General features: G+C 39.7%; 2 protein-coding genes across 4 annotated transcripts; both read left to right on the forward strand.

The window, feature by feature from the left end:
• Positions 1-1,417: 1,417 nt before the first annotated feature.
• On the forward strand, positions 1,418-12,278 carry pex5 (peroxisomal biogenesis factor 5). 3 transcript variants are annotated; one of them, XM_022756601.1, is made up of 17 exons: positions 1,418-1,638; positions 3,822-3,978; positions 4,146-4,184; positions 4,351-4,468; positions 4,579-4,725; positions 4,962-5,046; positions 5,547-5,637; positions 5,924-6,046; positions 7,143-7,256; positions 7,644-7,727; positions 8,068-8,187; positions 8,411-8,554; positions 8,752-8,822; positions 9,209-9,430; positions 9,536-9,701; positions 9,787-9,944; positions 11,043-12,278. In XM_022756601.1, the coding sequence occupies exons 2-17, from the start codon at positions 3,865-3,867 to the stop codon at positions 11,287-11,289; spliced, it is 2,043 nt and encodes a 680-aa protein (XP_022612322.1). In that variant the 5' UTR covers positions 1,418-1,638; positions 3,822-3,864; the 3' UTR covers positions 11,290-12,278. The 3 variants fall into 3 exon arrangements, with proteins under 3 accessions (XP_022612322.1, XP_022612323.1, XP_022612324.1); XM_022756602.1 differs by lacking the exon at positions 7,143-7,256; XM_022756603.1 differs by lacking the exons at positions 5,924-6,046; positions 7,143-7,256.
• Positions 12,279-13,152: 874 nt separating this feature from the next.
• Positions 13,153-15,953, forward strand: cdca3 (cell division cycle associated 3). Its single transcript, XM_022756637.1, has 6 exons — positions 13,153-13,234; positions 13,913-14,063; positions 14,143-14,263; positions 14,357-15,286; positions 15,382-15,449; positions 15,623-15,953. Exons 2-6 carry the CDS (start codon positions 13,932-13,934, stop codon positions 15,713-15,715), a joined length of 1,344 nt encoding a protein of 447 aa, XP_022612358.1. The 5' UTR covers positions 13,153-13,234; positions 13,913-13,931; the 3' UTR covers positions 15,716-15,953.
• Positions 15,954-17,256: the final 1,303 nt, after the last annotated feature.

Genomic DNA, 17,256 nt, shown 5'->3' on the forward strand with positions numbered 1-17,256 from the left:
TACTTACACAGAAACCAAACCACCACATCATAGCAGCGGTGGAGTACAACTGAGCACATTTACTCCTCTTTTATTAAGTCCTTTACTTGAGTTATTTCCATCTATGCTACTTTATAATTCTATTACATTTCAGTGGGAAATATTTTACTTTTCACTCTGCTTCCTTTAGCCAACAGCTGGAGTTACTAGATACTTTCCAGTTTTTATGTATAAATCATAACATAAAATGAAAATAATTTTTAGATTAAACTAACCAGCAGTATATAAGGTAGTTGTAGTAACTTGTAGTATTCAGTATTCAGAGTAGTATACATGTCCTTTACTTAAGATTTTACTCTAGCTCCTACATCATACAAATTGTCCATTACAAGTTAAAGTACTGCGATCACTACTTGAAAGTACAAAAGAATTAGCAGCAATCTGTTACGTAACAGTAACAGTGTTATTGCTCTTAAACGTGGAGTAGAAGTATAGGGAAATTATAAATACTTCAAGGTTTCTATGATGGAGGAAATACTTAAAGTGTCAAATGTAAAAGTACTTCCTATGCAGTGAGATGTTCCCTGTGATACAACATGTCAGTACATATGACTTTATTATTTATACTATGGTTAAGTAGTTCAGTCTATTGGTTCCTAACCAAGGGGTCTACATCTGAGGGATTGTGAGATAATTAATTGGTAGAAAAGAAGATGGAACAAAATTCTGCTACTCAAATTGTCATATTATTTTTTGGATTTATCAGTAATTGATTTTGTGGGTTATCTGAGAAGTAGAGTTGAAATCACTTTCTATTGGAACACATCTGTGACAACCGCACCGTTGTCACGTGTGGCTAATCTTTAACAATGTATTGTGTTTTAGTATACCATGTGTTTTTTTGTGTAAAACCTTACAAACTCATTATGTGAAAATCTTAATCTGAAAAGTATCTTGTAGCTAAAAATGTAAAATGTGCAGTGTGGTAAAATGTAGAATATTTCCTTTTGAAATGTAGTACAATTAAAAAGTAGAATAAGGTAAATACTCATGTAAAACACAAATACCTCAAAACTGTAAGTACGGCACTTGTACTTTACCTGTCACCAATGAACCCACGTATATAATAAATATACCACTCTGAAAGGCTATTTTTCTACAATGAGTACTTTTACATTTTATATTACTTACTAAATAATACTTATTAAATTCTACATTTTATTGCCAAGTTTCTTCTTGGACAATGCTGTTTTTGCACCTTGCAACTGCACCGCTGTTTTCCTGGACCCTAGTCTCCTGCGCAATAACTTTTTTTTTTTTCGTAAAACCTTTAATTAGCTGAAGTCAGTCTCCGTTCATTAAACTACGTTCTCTTTCAAGCGCAGACATCCTCTTACGTAAAACCGTTTGAGAGTACCAAACCATCGTAACGCTACGAGACACTCCGAACGATCGGTGGAGGGTTTTGTGGGTCATGGAGGAGGAAGGTAAATAAAAGAGAAGCGCTGATAACACGCAGCGGCTGGTTTCAGACGGTTACCGGGAGGTTTGACACACTGGATGCGGGAACTTTTGTCCTGATACGGTTGTGAAATCAGACGGAGAGGGCAGACCGGAGAGGAGGGACAGTCGTTTCGGCTACAGCAGCAGCTGTCGGCGGTGAGATGAACACCATGCTACCCGTCTATTCATGCCTCTCAGTGCACATACTACAGGAATCATCTCTGCACTGGCCCTACTGTAGCTAGCTACCACCGTTAGCCACCGCTAGCTGCAGTCGCTATTGTTTAAGACAAACGGGTCATTAATTCTTGATATATTTTCCTTTTAACTTGCTATTTAATGAAAAGCACGTTGGCTACACAAAAAGAAATACATTAAGTCACACCGAGAAAGCTAATGTTGCAGTTTCTGACTGAAGCCACAGTTAGCTTCGGGCAAAAACAGTGCTAACACTGTACACTCACTGGTGCCAGTCAGTTGACTGGTCTGACATAATGACAGCAGATATAGTTAAAAAACCTCGCGGTCAGCTCCTGGTTGCTGTGGATTGCTTGCAGGTGTGCTTGCATGTAAGGCTAAGACTGAATTAATTTTCACAATAAAAGCGGGAATATGTGTGATTGTGCAGGACAAAAACACAACCATCCTCGAGTAATTTATGCAGTAGGTATGTGGCATGTTAGTGAGCAAGTAAATAGGTGTCACAGTGGCCTATCTGTCGTAGTGTGTGTATTAATATCTTTGTCTAATCCTCTTAGGTTGACCCTAATCATCATACAGCAGCTGTTTGAATCAGACCGAATAAAATATCTTTGGACCATAAGAGCAATGGAGAGTCCACCTGTAGAATGGACTCTCTATATTTTGTGTAGTGTAGGTGAACAGTGCTATGTTAGAATAGAGTAGAGTGGAGTAGACAAGGAATTAAATTTCTATTCCTGACAGTTCATTATGGAAATTGTAACCATTACGTATTCCTCCAGGGGCTGAGAGAAGTTGAGCAGGCCAGAATGTATAACAGTTTGTCATCTGTTCATCTCTGGGCCTGGATATAGGCCAGTGAGCTGAGCAGGAGGGTTTCCTCATGGACATATAATTGTTTTCAGGGTTTGCATTTAGGGAATAAATCAGTGTCATAATGATTCTTCTCTTTTTAATGTTTTGGTTTTTGAGGATGAGGTGAGTGATCACTAGATAAAGGAGGACCAAATAACAGCCAATATCATTATTACATTGATGCTGTGCTATGATACCAGGGCTTGTCATAAGTTTCATAAGTCACGAGTTTCGGTACCGATACCAGACTGTCAGGTAACTTGTTCAGTACCTTATCTGATATAAATAGGTTTTTCTATAAAACCTTTTATTTTATTGAACAAATTATTCCAAATTTCCTAAATTCTCAAAACAGTGGAAGAACTTGAATTGAAATTAAATATCTCATCAAGGAATCAATCATCAAGTCAAAAAAGACTTTCAATAGCAGCTTTTAATACTTGACAGTTTCAGTATTTGAGTTGACAGTTTTTGATATTCTGTGTTAAGTACATATTTCAGTCAGTACCAAAGAAGTATTTTGATTCTTTACCCATCCCCATATGACATTAATTATAGCCTGTGATTTTGGTACATATCAATATTGTGATGTAGCTTCAAATGTTGTCTATTTTCTTGTTTAAAGACTGCAATACAGTGAAAAGCTAAAATCTCTGAACTTACTGGACTAGCTGAGTGAAATATGCAGTAAATGTCTGTGCCTGCTGGGCCATCGTATCCACATTATTTATGGGTCAACCTAAGCCAGGAAATGACTCGGAAAACAGCAGATGGAGCTTGAATTTGGTTATGTGACATGAGGCTATCTGTGCCGTGTGGATACCCTGAAGGTTTCAACTGCCTGACAGTCCTTAAAGGACTTAGAAAAATTAAGTAATGTTTTTGGAATGTCGAAAAATGTACGATAATTTCACTGGATGATTTGTGTCATTCATTCTCAATTTTCCTCAAGATAAAAAAACAAAACGTCTCTTGTTGACAGGGTAATTCTACAAAGGTGAGTTCAGCTGTGCAGAGTGCATCATTTTGTTTTATGTAATTTGATGTGTGGAGCCTGAACTGCTGTCATCTTCGCTTTGCAATTAAACTTTATACTGTGCAGCGCACCTTTTGGGAATCGTCTTGAATTAATCACACTATTGAGTTATCCAGTGCTGCGCTTCAGTGCGACTGTGAACAGTCCTAAAAATATGATGCCATTAACTGTCTTGAACCCAGATTGATTTATGTGCAATTGTCCAAAACAAATAATTGAGTAATGCGTCTATTCATCCTCTTTTCAGTTCTCAGGTGGTCTGATTGGGTTTGCCTCGTCCTTGTGTTGCCATGGCGATGCGGGAGTTGGTGGAGGCAGAATGTGGGGGAGCCAATCCCCTCATGAAGCTGACCAGTCACATGACCAAGGAAGGGGGGGCATGGCGGCACCGCTCAACACCTACAGTGAGTGATTTGTAGATATTCATTAGTAGTTTAGATAAATGAAATTTATCAGCTAAACAATTCTCTTCTAGGTCTGCATATTCCAGTCTCATCATGAAGTTGCTGCTTAATAGCAGACGTGGATTTGGCTGGCTGTGATATCTTTTTTTACCTTTATTCTTTCTCAGATTCCCCCCTCTCCCATTGAAATTGCAACTGAAGAAGAGGTCAGTGCTTATGTTCCTTTCCGTATTCAGAATACCGTGTTGACTATAATACTGTATAATCTTTGGTAAAAGTTTTGCCCATACCGTATGGAATTTCTAAATCCAGGCTCTAAAATGTAGGATAGTTTTTATTAGCTGTAGCAACATGCTTTTATTTTTGTTCCAGCTGGTGAATGAGTTCCTTCAGGCGCCCCCACGACCCCCACACACATTTGACATGGGTCAGCTGCTGGAAGAAATGCAGCAGATTGACCAGCAGAGCTACAGACAAGCTCCACAGAGAGGTATATTTTATTATTATTATTTTTCTCAACTGTTTTACATACAATGTTCTTTAGTCTTAAGCCTGTGCACAAACTGTTTTCACTGTCCACTGTGTACTTCGATGTCATAGCTCCAGATGTGGCAGCGTTGGCACTCTCTGGTGACTGGGCGGCCGAGTTCCTCTCAGGTACTGACGCTGCCTCCACACCGGGGCTCATCGCTATTGGTGATGCAGCAGATGCTGATTGGACGAGGGAGTTTATCGCTGAGGCTGCAGGTAGCTTGAGTTTATTATAGTTGCTCTTTCTTTCACTCTTTTATTCTTGCTTAATGTGCACTTGTTTCTGTAGTCATCATCAGTTTCTGGAGTCATCATCACTTGTTTCTGTCATATGTCATCAGCTTTAACTAACATCAGAGCAAATCTGCCTCATATAAATCCTCTTATGTTTGCATCGTATGTCATTTTTACAATGTGCCTCCCTGCTTTATTTTTTTCTCCTCCTGCTCCAGATCCTGGACGCTGGGCAGAGGAGTATCTGGAGCAGTCGGAGGAGAAGTTGTGGCTTGGAGACCTGGGAGACAAGGAGAATGAATGGTTAGAAGAGGGGCTGGGTGACATGTATAGAGCGTGTTGAAAGTATGCAGATGAAAAATGGCTTATATAAATGGCTACTTCAGGCACATTGCAATAAATGTGGAGCATAGGCACTAAAAGAGAAAAAGAGCACAGGTAGAAGAAGGCAGGCAGTTTTGAATACATGTCTGAACCTTGATAATTCTTGTCTTTGTGTCTTTAGAATTCATACTTTTAACCTTGTCTGGCCTTGTCTGATGATGTTGAACTCTGTCTGTTAAAAGACAATGAAGCATCTGAGCAGGAAAGCTTGTTTACAGTATATTGGCCTTACAGAAGTTTTATTATCAATATGGTGCACTAACCTCAAAAGAATTCACTTGTTCAACAGTCCAAAGCAAATCCTTGAGCTTGAATTGAGCTGTCCATACATCATATGCAGAATAAGATACAACTCTTTCTCCTAATCTTATAACGACTCAAAGTATAATAGTCATATTTTCGTGTTGGCAACCTTACAGGACAAAGGAGTATCAACCAGGAGAGGAGCTGAGGCAGACAGCCAATGAGCTTGTCTCAAAGGTTGATGACCCCAAGTTACAAAACACAGAGGTGAGCAGTGTGTTTACCTCTTTCTGACAGTCACTGGATCCTTTTTATGTGTCATTTGTTTTTTACATATCTATCACCATATCCTTTCTCTTTTTCTTTAACATTTTTGTAGAGTAGTTCCTTGGCAGCATAGTGCACTGGTAATGTTGATGTTGACTTTGGGAAGAAAGTTGTTGGGTTGGAAAGAAACTAACAGTATATTAGTATAAACCTGACCAGTTAGTAATGGTAATGGTAAATGCTTTTTTTTTGTTGTCATTTTTTTTTTTTTTTCGTTGTTGTGTAGTTCCTGCGATTCATTAGGCAGATTGGCGAGGGCAGTGTCACAGTGGAGAGCAAAACAGACAGACAGCTCACAGATAAAGCTCAGGCCGAGGAGGCTCAGAACTGGGCCTCCAACCTCAACCAGGTATGAGTCGCTGCCCACTGAGGAGGGGATGGTTGCAACTGGGAATACATTGGGGAAGCACTTTGATTCACTTCAACACAGTATAGGCTATGCCTCGTGACTCATCATCTCAGTATCTGATGCAGAGTAACATTTTCCACACATGTAACCAAAAGCAGCCACTACAGTCCCTGTAATATGAAGCTCAAGACTGCACAGCATAGCAGATGGAATTTGTTCAGCAAAGAGAGGACTCTTCTGACTATCAGCTTCTCTTCTTATGCATTTAGTTTTTTTAATGTGCACAGTCAAGCTCCAATCAAGCTATTTCCATCTTGACTCAGTTTTCCCTGAGGTTGTAAGTGGTTAGTTTAACTTTGCCTCATATTCAGTTCAGGCACATAAAAGGCTGATGCCAGATTTTGGATTTTAGTTACATTTTCCCACAAAATCACAATACTGTGGAAGCCAGTTTACGCCAAGAAAAGAAAACAATAAATTAGATATGAAGAAAATACAAACGCTCATGGTAGATTATGAGATGAAAATCAAAATCATTAAATAACAAGTCAGATTTTTTTTTTAACTAATCAAGGAGAAATTATGAGATATTGACTCAAAAGCCTAAAATTTGAATTAGTATCCAATACTTTTGACCTTGTAACTCAAAAATTTTATTTATTATCTTTGACATAGTTACAAAGTTTTGACTTGTTGTCTCATAATTATAATTACCAATGCGCTTATTTTTTTTTATCATGTCTAACCCATCATCTATTTCTTTACTTCTCCTGGCAGAAAAGGGCTTCCATGTTATACTGTGCATGTGTCGCTCTCAGTCCTGTTTATGATGAATATCTGTTCACCATGGCTCCATTGCACTTAGTTGCCCTCTAACTTTGACATGTACTTTTCCCATTTTTTGACCTACCTTCGAACTCTTGGCTTGCCATTCCCTCAATTAACAACTGCCATTCATCTACTCCTCCTACTACTTAAAATTATTCCTACTCTGCCCATCCCTTCAAAAAAAAAAAAAAAAAAAAAAAAAACGCTCCCTCCTCCTCAAAACATTATCCCATACCCCACCGTCCCTCCTCCTCGCCTCCCGCCATAGTTCCTGATGGAGACAGGGGGAGGGAGTCTTCCCCTGGAACCCCCAGAGAGGAATGAGAAGATTGAGAAAACTAAAGCTAAACAGGCAGAGCAGTGGGCCAAGGTCATCAGGCAGGTAGGACCTCTGTGGTCGTGGCAGCGTTAGGTGTTTTATTTTCAGCTGCAGTTATAGCTGTATTTAAGTTTTGCCTTTAGTGTTGTATTTTCAGTTTTGTTCTACATAAAAAAGTAGGATAAACTCAGCATTAAAATCTTTTGTTGCTGTTGAGTGCATTTTCCATCTGAGTAAAAACATCAGGACTTAATTAGGATGAAAGTAGGAGTAGGAGAAAATTAGCTTTTTCTGTGCTGTTTCTTCTTTCATCTTTCCCTCTTTCCATTCACTTCCCTCTATATTTTTCCTGTTTTGATAAAAACCATCCTCAGCTCAAATAACAGTTTTAACAGCCAGTATATGCAGACGCCAGTCAACCCCCTGTCAATGCTCTACATTGCTATTCAGGTCTCAGTGGACTCAGCTGAAGCCTGGGTGGATGAGTTCACCACATCAGGACCAGATTTCCAACAAGCCAAGGCTGCAGTGGAGGTGAGACAAGAAACAGTGACAACTCAAACTTTAAACCCAAAGATAAAGCTACTGTGTTTTTAACTGGGAGCAGTTGAAGCATAGAGGTTACAGGACATTGTGTCCTGGGACTTTGACGTTTGAAAACGCATTTAGCATCAAGGTGCCTTTGAAGAAGTTACTTAATCCCTTTAGAGAAAAATCAAACCATCTTTCTCGATAGACTCAGTTATTCTGCAAAACACCATGAATACAGACTCATCTTTCACTTGGAAAAGCAAAGGTCAAACGTGTCTATAATACAGGATGATATATGATGTGGGGAGTGAAGTAATGATGTGTATCTCTGTCATTTTGTCAGAGTGATGTGGATTTCTGGGAGAAGCTGCAGCAGGAGTGGGAGGAGATGGCTAAGAGGGATGCAGAGAGCCATCCCTGGCTGTCTGACTTCGATCAGCTACTCAGCACTTCTTATGACAAGGTAGCTGTCAACCTGCTCAGAACAGCCATCTGCTGAGACATACTGTATGTTTATGTGTTCGAGGATTTCAGCATTTTTGCACAGCTCTCACTCATGTCTAAAAGTATAATAGATACAGTATGTTACCGTTTTTCATGCAGCGTCCTCTGCATGATCCTCTGTTAGAGGACTACACACAGAAATACGCTCAGCAGCCCCTGTGTTTTTCTTGTGTTTGTTGCAGGGGTATCAATTTGAAGAAGACAACCCCTACTTATCCCATCCAGACCCTTTGTCAGAGGGTGTGAAGAGGATGGAGGCAGGGGACATCCCTGGTGCCGTACGGTTCTTTGAAAGTGCTGTACAGAGAGAACCAGACAACCAGCTGGTGAGACTCTGAAAGCCTGTGCTTTCATTTGCATTTTTCAGTTTTTAATTGTTCAGTCACCCTCTTCATTATTAATGCATATGTCGAAAACAGTTCAATAAATCTCCTCACTTGCAATCTATTTGCATTATTACCCTGACACAAAGCAATTGTAATGATGCTCTGGTGTGTGTGCATCTGTTTTCTTTGAATTGCAGGCATGGCAATATCTGGGAACCTGTCAGGCAGAAAACGAGCAAGAATTTGCTGCCATCAGCGCCCTCCGCAGGTCAGAAATTAGAATTGCAAAATTAAAATCTTTTTAACTAAGTTAATACACCATTTGAAATAATGTGTCTGTGTTTACTAGGGCAAATACACCTCTGGACCTCAGGAGGCAGTATGTCTGAATGAAAATATTTTATATCGATACCTGTGTTCTGTGTGGACATTTTTTTGAAATTACGAATGATATGCAACAAGGCATGTAGTGACTGAAAATCAAGGTCCTTTTCTAGACTGGATCTACTCCTGTCATTATCTTGTTTACAGCTGTATTTTCTATTTATGTCCATCACTCACAATTTAAATAGTTACAAAATGTTACAAAAACATTGGATAAAAACAATCATATTAAATTCTTGCCTGATTTTTTTCGTCACTTTTTTCCGTTAGATGTATAGAGCTGAAGAACGACAACCTGACTGCTCTGATGGCGTTGGCTGTCAGTTTTACTAACGAGTCGCTGCACAGGCAGGCCTGTGAGACTCTTCGTGATTGGTTAAAGCACAATCCAAAATACCGCTCTGTCTGGGAGCAGAACGAGCGTGATCGCCAAAATGATGGTGCCAGAGATAGGGAGAAAGACAGGGAGAGGTTCGGGTCACTGCTGCCAGAGTGAGTATAATTTCAGATGTAAAACAGAAAATATAGATCCAGCATCCAGCGATTCTCGAACACTAAATACTAACATCGTTCTGACTCTTTTTTTCTTCCGCACAGATCTTTGTTTACTGACGTCCAGACCCTGTACCTGCGTGCAGCCAACTCTGACCCAGCCCAGGTGGACCCCCAGCTGCAGTGTGGACTGGGAGTTCTGTTCAACCTAAGCGGAGAGTACGACAAGGCGGTGGATTGTTTCAGCGCTGCTCTCTCTGTCACGCCACAGGTCAGTGTATAAGCCAGTGCTGAGATCCTGACATCTTCACCCTGTCTGTTTCTGAGCTCTCCCTCTTCTCTTCCATCTCCATCAGGACTACTTGCTGTGGAATAAGTTGGGTGCTACACTGGCCAATGGCAGCCGCTCAGAGGAGGCAGTGGCTGCCTACAGAAGAGCTCTAGAGCTGCAGCCAGGTTTCGTCCGTAGCCGCTACAACTTGGGGATCAGCTGTGTCAACTTAGGAGCGCACAGGTGAAGGAGGAATTAATTTTGTTTTTTGAATTGCAGTTTGTTTAAAAAAGTAATCATACTAAGTAAAAGTGTATTGTATGTTAGAGCGATTACACAGATGATTTATATCCCCTTTTTTTCAAACCACCATAGACACACTGGTTAAATCTGTATTTGCGGTTGACTCGTCCTGGTGTTCACAACCTGCTTATGACCAGGGTGGAATACATTTCTGACACTGCTTGCCTTTTTTGTAGAAGTGAGCACACTTTCCTTTAATAGAAATAGTACAACTGTGTCTACTATTATGATAATAGTAAAGGTTCAAGGGAATATTGTAGCAAACACAGGCTAATCTTAATGTTTGTGTATGAAACGAACATTAAGTGTGCCTTATGTCAATTGTTATAGACTAAAAGGTTGCCGTGGGTTTGATCTCTTGAAAGATGCGCTGGTTTTGATCCAGCTATTCATCGTATATGCTGTAACACAGCGTACTCTTCTTTTTCATGTGTATCAAAATAACTTTCCTTTTCTTGTCCTACATTTCAGTGAAGAACATCGGTATTGTGTGTCTTCTGTTTTAAATTAAATAACAAAATCGTCTTGGTACATTTTGGTTTATTTTTAATTTGACTTGATTGCGCTTTCTTTTTATATCTGGGACAATATTAGAACCTAACAAACCTTGTTGGAATACAGTTGCTTTTACTTCCACTAGATGGCAACTGTGAAATAGTTGCCAGTTTATCAGGTACACTTTGTCAAAAAATAACTACAGCAGCCCTGCAATTAATCCTATCTTCATGACAGTTGTACTGTTCAGTGTTTGTTGAGATTGTTTTTAGAGAGTTGTTAATTCAACTTTATGCTCATTTTGGAGGAAGATGTTATACTGCATTGTACTGAGATGAACATTTCGTAAAATTCAGGTCAGCACTAGCAGATTGTCTTAATTTGATAAAGTTTACTTAGACTATGATCTTATTTGGATTAAAGTAATCAAGAATTGCGACGATTTATTAGGGGTCTTAGTATAGTTAGTAACATGTTGCAACTGTTAATATTTCTGAAATTAGCTGTTCATCCTACCCTGATTTCCTTCTCTTTCATCCACAGAGAGGCAGTGGAGCACTTCCTTGAAGCTCTGTCCTTACAGCGCCAGGCCGCTGGAGACGGAGCGAGAGCTGCCAGGGGGCCTGGAGGTGCTGTAGCAACCGTGATGTCGGACAACATCTGGTCTACCCTGCGCATGGCTCTCAGCATGATGGGGGAGAGCTCTCTGTACGCTGCTGCCGATCGCCGGGACTTGGACGCATTGCTGGCTCACTTCTGCCAGCGAGAGGTTGAAGGTGGAACTGAATGAAGACCAGCCAGGGGAGGGCTTATTGAGTGTGAATGTGCTTTGCTGGGAGGTAGATGTCTGGGTGACTGAATGAAGCAGAGAAGAATCAGAGTGGTAACGGTTGATGGAAAATGGAGATGGAAGACACTGTGAATTATCCACTATCCTAGAGACATCATCTTGTGCTTGTGTGTGTTTAAATGACTTCTATCAAATGTTGCAGTATTAGTCTACCTGGAGAGAAACAGCCAGCAGTAATACAGTCATGTCACTGTATTTTACATGTTTGACAGTGTGCTCATTTCCTGCTACTGTTTATCTGGAGAACTGGGTTTGATTTGAAATTTGTTCTCAGTGAAGAAAGTAAATGGTGAAGAACGAGTGAATCACTTCTGTATTCAGTAACCAGCAATGTGGACAGTTATGTTTATCATGACACTCAACGCTCTCATAGTCTTTCTTAACAACAGGTTGTAAATTGAACTGTATATTCACTGCGGTTATGTAAATTAAAGGTACAGTATTACCATGACATTAAAAAGAGTACTGCTTTTTATTAAAAGTGCTCTGAGGAGAAGGATTTCGCCAGTCCGGAGTACAAACACTAGTCAGAAGCGCTACAGTGGCTTGTTTTTCTGTTTTTTTTAATACCTTATTTAATTTTTTAGTAATCAAATATCAGCCAGGACAATGAACTGACAACCAGCGGGACTGTTACTATTATGATAAGGTGTGTGTATGTGTACAGTATGTATGTCTGCGTGTGTGTGTGTTTGGGGTTGGCTGGGGGATATTAATCATGCATCAGATGATAAGATCATATAATTGTAATATCATTGAGAATGATTTCTCTGGGCTCCTCTCATGCTCTTTTTCATATCGCTCTTGTAAAACAATTTGCTTCATTGTAAAATAATGCTATATGCCATATTGTGTATTGTAACATAATTGTTGCACTATAATTGTTTTCAGGTTAGTTAAATCCTGACTGCAATGTTTAATATAATATTCAGCAATAAAGCTTTGATTCCAAACATGTGTTGGTGATTCTTTTTTTCTCATAGATACAGGTAACGAACACAGCAAGTGTTTCAAAGTTGGGACCACTTGCACTATGACTTTGAAATTCTAAGGTGCTCTAGATAGTGAAAACCTGTGTTTTCAGATTTATATTGGGATTTTACCTACAACTTTAGAGTTTTTACCCATTCCTTTTAGTTAGTTTGGAGTTAGAGTAAGCTATTTTTACAAGGCTTTTTGCTATTTGCTTACAAGTCTTTCCATTAAGGAGCACCATATCAAAGTGATCAACTCTGTAAATTACTGCATACTGTAAACTGAGGCAATAAGGGGAAAACTATAAGATGAAATTGATTTTTTTTTTTTTTAAACTGATTCCATTTAAAATATAATTTGTCAAATTATCCTTTAAAAACAGATAAGGAAGCAGAATATTAACTGGTCATTTTATACAGCTGTTGAATATTTTTATTCAGGTTTAATGTAAATGTAATTAATTTATAAAAAATGTATATGTTTTTAAAGGTAAAATTGCATCATACGTAGATAATATGAAAAATTACGATTTGTTCTCCCTGAAAACACTAAAAAGCATCACCCAATAAGTCTGGCATTTGCTTTAGGCATGTTTCAGCTTCAGCTGCTCGAACATAACATTTAAATTTCATCCTTCAGATGTGAAAAACAAAGCACGCATTTATTTCCACTTTCAAATGTGTTATCAGCAGGCCGCCACGCCCAATTCTAGAACGCCGTGATCTGAGCCAATCAGCGCCGAGGAGGCGTAGATGACGCGCACGCTGATTGGCCTGTTTAAAAGTAACATGTACGCATCCCACCATTTAAATGTTTTAAAACTCGTGTGTTCCCCAGTTTATCTCAAGTGTTGAGTTAGTGAAAGAAGGCATACCTACACCATTCACCGACTGTCTTTGTCTCCTTTGAGGTAAGCAAGGAAATGTATGGCAATCTTGGTTCATGTAAACTGAAGTAGTCTGCACTTGATGTCTAAATGTTACGTTACACTTTCACCTGGTTGCAAGAGTGAAATGGGGAAACATCAAGCTAACTGATTTTAGCTAAGCTAGCTTGTTGTTAGCTTGCGAGTCACTTCTGTAATTCGTACAAAATATGAAACTTGTGTTTTAGCGGTAGAAATTTTAAATACAAGCGTGTAAACAAGCTACATTACAGTGAAATCATGTCCTACTTATCAGTGATGTGTGAGGTTAAATTAATGTAAACGTTAATTCTGTAACATAAGGTAAAGGGATTTACTTATTTTCAGTATTTGAAGCTAAAAAAAAAAGAGCACCCAATTTTGTTCTCAAGTGTTTAATTTTTCAAGTTTATTTCATATTGTGTGCAACATTGTATGGCTGTATACAGTTGACTGGAGAGCAGCAAGGAGGCAAGTTTTTTTCAGTTGTATGCATATTACTGCTGGGCTTTTCCTTAGAAATTATAACAAATTCCTGCACGGTTTTATGTTTCCATGATGTTTTATTACCATATTTTTCCATGTTGGATGTTGTATTTTTGTTTTTTATAAGTTGTTTTTAAAGTAAAAAACGTCCTGCTCTGGTGGATATGTAAAACTGTATTCTATTTACCTGCGAGCCAGGTAACCTTAAATAAGCATCATGGGATCCACTGAGAGCAAGATGCTTGTATGCGCACCAACAAAACCAGAGCCAGCTATCAAAAACAGTCGCTTCCTTCATCTGATGGATCCACGCTCTCCTTCAGCAGGCATCGATCGTACCCCTATTCAGGTAGGTTACCTGCTTGATTTATTATCAGACATATCGTAAATGTTTCAAAACAGTTCACCATACCAAATGTATATCCTAGGACCCTGGTCTTGTGTCCCAAACTTCTGCTGTGGGAAAAAGTGAGTGTCCACTGGCATTCACTGATCCACGCTCACCTACTGTTGGCATCGCTCGCACCCCTGTCAGAGAAGTCATGAGAGGTAGGGATTATTGGGTAATTAAAAACGTTCAGGTTGGTTTTTCTCACCTCCAAAATAATGTGTAACATGAGGCTCTTCCACTTGCCCTTACAGCAACAGTTGGGTCCTTTGCTCGCCGCCTGGGCATGCTTTTCCACAATGAGACTGAAGGCAAAGTCCCTGACGCCCCTCAGAAACGCTTCAATGACGTTGTGGAGGAGGAGGTCTTCAAGAGTGAGGAGCTGGCTTCCACTGAGCCCCTCCTGACTCCTCAAGCTTCCCACACCTTCAGCTCCCTGGCTGAGCACGCAAACCTACTCGCCACTCCTGTGCTGCACCCCCTCCCAAGCGTGGGTGACGCGAGCCCCTTTGTGCTTCTTGAGGAGCCCCAGGTGGAGGTGGAGATAGAAACGGAGGCAGAAATTAGCCTGGAGGAGGCAGAAGAAGCAAGGGAGTCTCCTCTCCACAAGAGACTGAGCATGAGCCTAATAACTTGCCATGAGGGAGCAACCTCTTCACAGATCTTTGCTGAGGTGCACCGTGAAAGTACTTCTTCTCCAGTACCTAGTGTGGAAGTGGAGCCACCCAAAGATGGTGTGGAGCACTGTTATGCCCTTCCTTCTGTCACAGTTGAACCAGAGTTCACTGTTGAGCCTTCCCCAGCCACTGATCTAGAGGATTCCCCAGTTCAAGCATCCCCTGCACAGCCAGAGGAAGCAGAGAAGCTGCCATCTCCTGAAGAAACAAAAGAGCTTGTTAAAGAATCTTCTTTGCCTCCTGCATCTGCTTCAGAGCCACCAACCGTCCCCAGCCCAGAGCAGCCACAGCCCTGCAAAGGCATCCGCTGCCCCACCTTGGACTCAAAAAGTCCCAGTCAGGTGGTGTTCAAGCCACAGTGGTTGGGAAAAGGCTTTGGTGCCTCTGGGCTAAGAGCAAGAGGAGTGCAGGGTGGAAAAGGAGGCTCCTCTCCTCTCGCTGTCCGTGTGGCTGTTAAGAACGCAACCAATGAAAACAAGGGACAGTCTGGAAAACTGAAGCAGAAAGGTGTGTAAAGAGTTTGTGGCTTCTTGTTGTCTATAACAAGATGTTGTTGTTGTTGTTGTTGTTTGATGTTTGATGTTTTTTCACTTCTTTTCTAGGTACTGAAGGCCGCTCTCCACTGCAGATCCTCAAGGAGACCAACTCACCCAGGGACCAGCGTTCTCAGGTATTCTACACAAGCAACCACTCGCTGCCAGTGATTACTACTCTCCTTTACTCAGTGCAAATTGACTGGCATCTACACTGGCTTTTTAAAGTGATGCTGAGTAATTCAATTGGTCAAAAGTGAATCCCAACACAAAGTGAATCAATTAATCTTTTGGCCTTCCCACTTTCCAGATGAAGCTGAAGGTGTCCACCCCAGATAAGCAGAGGCGTGGACAGATGGACCGCAGAGTGCTGGCAGTGGCTCTGGATAAGGAGAACAGATGATGTTCTGTAGCAGCGTGTACAGATTCCTGCCACTTTTATATCTCTTAAAACATGCTTTTATATGTACAGTTTTTTGAGGCTGATCTTTGTCCTTTGTGTATATTACTTTTAACTTCCACTTTGTGCAGTTTTGTCCTTTTTTGTAAATATAAATAAAATTATTTGCATCCATACCTCAGCTTTTAAAATCGTTGTATTGTTTGTGAAGCAGTTTTCAAATTGTTTCTGCTATGCTTTCCTTGTGTTTAATTCTTTCAAAATAACTTAATTTCCTTCTATACTTAAATTGTAAAATTTACTAGTTTTTGTTTCTTCACAAATGGAATAAAAGCTTGACACTAAATATTTGTTCATTTTGTAAAAATTGCATATTTCATTAGATGCAGCTGTTATCTGACTCAAAGCTCCTGGCTTTGACAATATTGTTTATTCCTCTCTTCCTGTTTATAGTTAATGGTTCATAATGACATCACATTAGAGTGAGCCTGTAATCAAACCACACATTTTTAAGTTTATCCCCAAAAGACACCAAATTTTTGTATGCATTTATCCAAACGTAAACTACTGTAATTCATGAACTGATCACACTGATGTTTAAATTGATGCTTCAGCAGTGTTGATACCATATTTTATGGCTCAATTCTCATCCAGTGGCATTTAAATATGGCCATGTCAATCAGCATGTCAGTGTTAGAAATTAACTCTAAAGACTTGTGTAATGCAGAATCCCACGTTTATTAGACAGTCTTTAAGAAAGGTAGTATTGCTTTACTTTGCACAGTGTGTATCCAAGTGCTGGAAAAGTGGTTGTCCAAATTCTAGTCAGAGCTTGGAGATTGTTTTTTTGGTTTTTTTTCTCTTTTTGTATTTACACAAACTTTACTTCAAGTTTATCTGTTATCATGCAGAGGAAATGGTAAGCTCTTATATACAGATTCAGATGTATTGCTCATATGCACACAATAGCAGTTATCCGAGGAAAAAAAAAAAACACTCATACAAAGAGTCCTGTCCTGAGACAAATGGGTCATCTTTTTTGTTAGTGCTTAATGAACCATAAAAAACATTTTATTATCCCATCTGTCAGTTCAACAATTTACCCAAAGCACTTTTCAGGTCTAACCTGGGGGTTAGTGCAAATGATGAGACCCCAAATCCTGGTAAATATTGTCCATCAATCACATACAAAAAAAACTCAAACACTAATGTAGACATCTGCAAACTATAACTCCATTATAATTAAAATTAGAAAATGAAAAGAATGTAACTGTAAGCATCTAGGGAATCTACAAAACTAAAAACAAACAACAGTCTGAAACAAAAACGCAAATGCTCGTATTATTCATATGACATAACTTATGCTTTGATATAAAACACAGCATATTAGTAGAGCTAGTGTGAACCTACACAGACCGTAACTTGACACATATTCAATTCTATCTCATCCAGTGTGCTACCATTTCCATTTGGCAACTGTTCTCATTGGGTGATCTTTGAATTGCTGCGATAAATGTGCATGTTACTGATTTGAACCGCAATAT

This window comes from Seriola dumerili, unplaced genomic scaffold (assembly GCF_002260705.1).
Source record: "Seriola dumerili isolate Sdu_G_001 unplaced genomic scaffold, Sdu_1.0 BDQW01000258.1, whole genome shotgun sequence".
NCBI lineage: Eukaryota > Metazoa > Chordata > Actinopteri > Carangiformes > Carangidae > Seriola > Seriola dumerili.